The following is a 5,154-nucleotide window of genomic DNA, read 5'->3' on the forward strand; positions in this document are numbered from 1 at the left end:
AACAGAAATATAAAAATATAAGCAGTCCTTCAAACCCTCACATGAAGGAAACCAGGAGGTGCCAAAAGGTCTCCACTAACTGTAATGGGGCCCTTTGGGTTTCTGCCACGGTAGCCTTCATTTTACATGACAAAATAGTGAAGCATTTCATACACCATTTTGGAAGAATTTTATTATTAAATCTTTTAGGCCCTGGCCCCACTATCAGTATTCGGTCAGTATTTTTTCTCAGGATTGGGAGCCAAAACCAGATGAGGAACAATCAGAGAAAAGGTATAATAGAAACAAGTCACCAATTCTGCATTTATCACCCACTCCTGGTTTTGGCTCCCACTCCTGAGAAAAAATACTGATCAAATACTGATAGTGGGACCATGGCCTTATGCTGATTTCACCATAATCTAAGATGTATGAACACCATTCAGGTGTCAGCTCTCCTAACTGCTGAGTGGGACTACATAATTTCAGGTATGCAATAAATTAAAGAAAAAAAAATGCCTCCAAGTGTCTTAAATTATTTTCTTTTATTACTTTTTTCAGGTGTGCAAACAAACATCGTAACAGTGATGTCCTTTAAAAAATAAAGAAAAATAACTATATACACAAATTATGTACAAGTGAACAACATCATATTTTTCTTTTGCACAGCAAAGATAACACTTAGAATTCTGTGACCTTTATGTACAAAATATATACGTATTTACATCAATGAAACACTGGAAATGGACTTCACAACAGTGCAAGTATTACAAAAACCATCATGGAATGTAATGACAAAAGGAAGTTTCCCAGTGGGCTGTTTAAAAAAAAAATAAAACAAGCGTGTAAACATACAAGTGTACCAATTCTCCAATTCTCTTCATTGTGGAGTTTTGGCAGGTGGCTGTCTGAGGTATGAGGAAAACAAAATACCCTATTTGGCAGAGGAGTGTGACGTGTAGGAACCAGGGAGAGAAGAAAAAAGAGGTCAAAGAATGCAATAGCCTGGCGAGTGCCCGCAGTAAACATTCATATTGTGCCCAGTTATTTAACTGCTCGTCTACAGATCAGCTCAATAGATGTCACCTATTGTGAGATGTGATGGAAACTGCACAGGTGGAGAAAGAAAGCAGAAGTCACACAGATGTAGCAGAGCAAAGACTGCTAAACACGCGCAAGCACTGACATTGAGCACGGCAGTCATGACAAATTCAGCTTGACTACATCTATGAGAGAATTGCCAATATGATTAGAAATGCAGCTTTTTGGTATAGCGGAGAATAATAATGGCTTATTATATTCTTTTTAACTAACCTATAGTCTAACAGGAGGTACGCCCTCAGAAAAAACAGCAGGGGTGGCACATTTCGGGCATTGTACAAAAGTGGTCTATTGTGTGCTGCCAACCGACATATTGGGATGAATGTAATACTGATGACACTTAGATGCCAGGGCTAAGAATAATCCTACATGGTTGGCCTGAGTGAGGAGGGCATGCAGCTGCGGAGACGGGCATTGCCTTTCAGCTTGCAATGGATTGGTGCATCTAGAGCTGGTCGGCAGTTTTTCACCTGACTGCGCCTCACCCCAATGTAATTTAATGTGCAAACATTGCCCGAGCCAAGGACAGATGAAATCAGGAAGTAGAAAGAGACACTGAAGAAAATATATTAAATAGTACAGACTTGTTATATGTGTAACCCACTAGACGTTCCAGCACTGAACGTTCAGGAGCCAAGAAACCCCATCCTGAGGGTCAGCAGCTGCCGAGACTGGAAAGTGCTGGAATCCGGAAAATTATCTGGACGACATATTAAAGAGACACAGAACTGACACTTTATATACTTTAGGGTCTTTTAGTTTCAGTTCAGTCTGGATAGAGAAATAGTGACACCCTTATAATAAATACTACAGACATGAGGCCTCACTTTTCTCGCTTTCTTGCCCATGCCAGCCAATCAGAACTCCACTTTCATTTCTGAAACTGCACTAGTAAAATTAAAGTTGTGCTGTGATTGGCTGCCATGGGAAACGGCAGTTTTTCTTTTACAGTTTGATATATCTGCCCTTAGTGTTTGATTAGCAGCACAATGTTGTGTGGATCCAGGAATCCTGGACCAATCACTGCCAGATGTTCTAGACTTGGGACAAGAACAGGACCACCATTATGGCTCAGATTAGCCTGTAGGTAGTTATTCTTAAAGGGGCAGGGATGTCCAGGGTTTAAAAAACACACTACATGGCTGTTTTCTTAAAGAAAACACACCGCATCTGGCCACAGGTTGGAAGTGGTTTTGCAACTCGGTCACATTCACTGAAGACGTAACCTCTGGACTGGTGTGATGCGGTTTCTTTACTGCGTTCATAAATATGGAGACTCGGGGTTGTTTTTTTTTTTGTTTGGTTTCTTTACAACAACCTTTTTTTCCATAAAAAGACATTCATTGCCTACATAGTTCAAAGGAGTCATCTATGTGAACACTGTTCAATATTACAGGGGGCAGAGGGGCGGTTGGCCACACAAAGGACCAGCAATACACTCCTGGGAGAGATGGTGGGACTCCACATAAAAGAGAGCGGGATGATGGAAAAGTAATCCTAAGGCGGAGTTCACATGTCCGGTCAGACACTAGAGTAAGTGATCCGTCCCATCAGTTATGCACAAATGGAAGCAGAGGGGCCCCAGTGATTATTATGGGGTAGTAAGTCTGTGTCCGCTATGCAGGACCCCACCCCAATCTAAAAAACCATGGACACCAAAATAATCAGTGGGGCCCCTCTCCTTCCTTTTGCATAGATGATGGGACTGATCACTTATTCCTTGTCTGTCCCTAAAAGCAGAGTGGCTGGACGGATATGTGAACAGAGCCCAAGCCAGAGAGCATTAGAGCGTCCACTATCTCCCCGCAGACCAGAGATGCTACAGGTAATACTGACATGGACGTAGGGTGCTAGCACCATGGCAGTGTAAGAGCGCCCCCCCCAGGCCACAAGGTGGTTCATACACAAGTCACACTCCACCTCACACAGCAGAATAAAGAAAATGCAAATAAAGTGTTGTCTAAATAATATTTGTTGGGAGTTAACCCTTTACAGGCTGCCATTCAATTTTTCAGATAGGTTTCTATCTAACACTAAGGCAACTCTCACTTCAAAGTAAATGGCGCATATCCAAGACTTGGAAAAGTAAGTGACCCCGGGCATCAGCAGGAACCTGTGGCACTGGTCACGAGATCGATATATAGGAGGCTAGCCGACCTGCCCTGTACACCCGGCCGACTATTAACAGGGCACCACGGAGGAATATGACGTCATACACCGCATATCAGCCAATGTACATTAACCCCACCACTGCCACAAAGGCTATATCATGGTATGACATCATAGACCGCACGTCAGGGCGATATACATTAATGCCGTAAACCACAAGTCAGACACTGCGCCCATAGCGCGGTATGATATATACCGCCAATCAGTGCCATCTCCATTAACCCCAGAAGTGCCATAGACACAAGTATTCAGAGACAGTGGAATACAGAAGAGCATGTTAACCCCTTAATGCCAAAAGCTAAGAATTTGGTGACAGAGGCAATGTAGCAGAACATGTTAACCCCATTAATGCCATGTGGTAGTAAGAGGGTCCCTTGTGGCTAGGGAGAGCTGCCTGCACCGGTGTGTACTGCAGTCATGGAGGTGCAGCCCCCCCACCCTTCCTCACACCGTCTCCGGCTCTCTGCATTCCTCATAGCCATTGCTGCTGGGTCCATTGTCCTGGTTGCTCTCGATGGAGGACTCGCTGCCCGTGCTCTCCCCGGACAGCAGCCTGGTGACCCGCAGGTCCGCCCGCAGGGTCTGCAGGTCATTGCCCAGGCTCATCTCCCCCAGGTCACTGATGAGCTGAGACAGCTCCTGCTTCCCCGCCTGCCCGTCGCCCCCTCCGTCCCCGCCGCCGCCGGTGTCCAGCACGTCCTCACACTCGAAGCTCATGGCCCGCTCCTCCTCCTCCTCCCCCTGCAGGTCCTCGGTGATGGAGCCCAGCTTGGGGGCGCTGCGGCTCCGCTCCACCGGGGGCTTGTAGCAGCACTGGCCGTTTAACAGCTTTCGCAGCGGGACCAGGGGGATGTTCTGCTCCCCGATCAGCTGCTGCTGCTGGTGCCGGGCGTCCTCCCTCCTCTTCAGCCTCTTGAACTCTGCCAGGGCGTTGGCAGACGTCTGGTACAGCAGTAGTGCCATGGCTTTGGCTTTCTCCGGCTTGGACACCAGCACCGCATGGCAGCGCAGCATCACTGCCTTGTGCTTCATCTCGTGCCGGTAGATCCAGGCGAAGATCTTGGGCAGCCGCGGGTCCGCCACGCAGTAGGTGACCCGGTGCAGCAGGTACAGGTGCCCGGGCCGCTTGGCTTTGTCCTCCACATGCACCATGCGGATGCCCTGCGAGCTGACCGTCAGCTTCATCTTGGTGCCGTGCTTGCCCATCTCGCTCTTGCTCCAGATCTTGCACACAGCCAGGTCGGTGCAGCCGTCTCCCTTGGACTGCAGGGTGGTGGCATTGCCCAGGTACAGCACGGTGTAGGTGGGGTCCTCCCCGGTGATCTTGATCTTCTTCCTCTTGGACTTGAACATGCTGCCCACCCTGGTGAGTGCCCCCTCCGGGCAGGACTTGGCGAAGGAGGTGAGGGCGCTGTAGTTCAGGCTCACCGCATAGCCCTTCTGCTTGGTCTGCTTGCTGTCCTCCTCGATCAGATCGAACTTGTTCTTTTTCCAGGGCAGCATCTCGCACAGTGGATGGAGGCTGGAGAGGAGACTGGCACTCGCCCTCAGCTCATGGTGCAGGGAACTGGGGGCGGCTGCTGCCTGTCATGGCACGGACCCGTCTCCTCTGCTCACCGGCTGCCAGTGATCAGCAGTCCCATTGCAGCCCTCCAGGGCAGAGCAGCGCTACATATAGCCTGGAACGAACCATCCGCTCTGAGAGCAGGGGAGACGCGCAGAGAATGGGCCGCCCCTTTAACTCATTCCACACCAAAGCAGGCTGGGAGAGCCTCCTGTTACCGGCAGCAGGAGAGGAGGCTGTGATGGCTGCTCACTGTCATGTCACACTATGCTAGCACATTGCTGAAGGGACAGCTCCAGGGGGCAGCCTGTGTGCTGACACTGCTTCCTACAGGAGCAGAG

At 48.8% G+C, this 5,154-nt stretch overlaps 1 protein-coding gene across 1 annotated transcript; it reads right to left on the reverse strand.

Moving 5' to 3' along the window:
• Positions 1 to 505: 505 nt before the first annotated feature.
• Positions 506 to 4,946, reverse strand: FAM43A (family with sequence similarity 43 member A). Its single transcript, XM_073675048.1, has one exon. The coding sequence runs from the start codon at positions 4,750 to 4,752 to the stop codon at positions 3,694 to 3,696; it is 1,059 nt and encodes a 352-aa protein (XP_073531149.1). The 5' UTR covers positions 4,753 to 4,946; the 3' UTR covers positions 506 to 3,693.
• Positions 4,947 to 5,154: the final 208 nt, after the last annotated feature.

Source organism: Phyllobates terribilis, unplaced genomic scaffold (assembly GCF_046119375.1).
Source record: "Phyllobates terribilis strain yellow unplaced genomic scaffold, ASM4611937v1 Scaffold_3__8_contigs__length_932513732, whole genome shotgun sequence".
In the NCBI taxonomy this organism is placed as follows: domain Eukaryota; kingdom Metazoa; phylum Chordata; class Amphibia; order Anura; family Dendrobatidae; genus Phyllobates; species Phyllobates terribilis.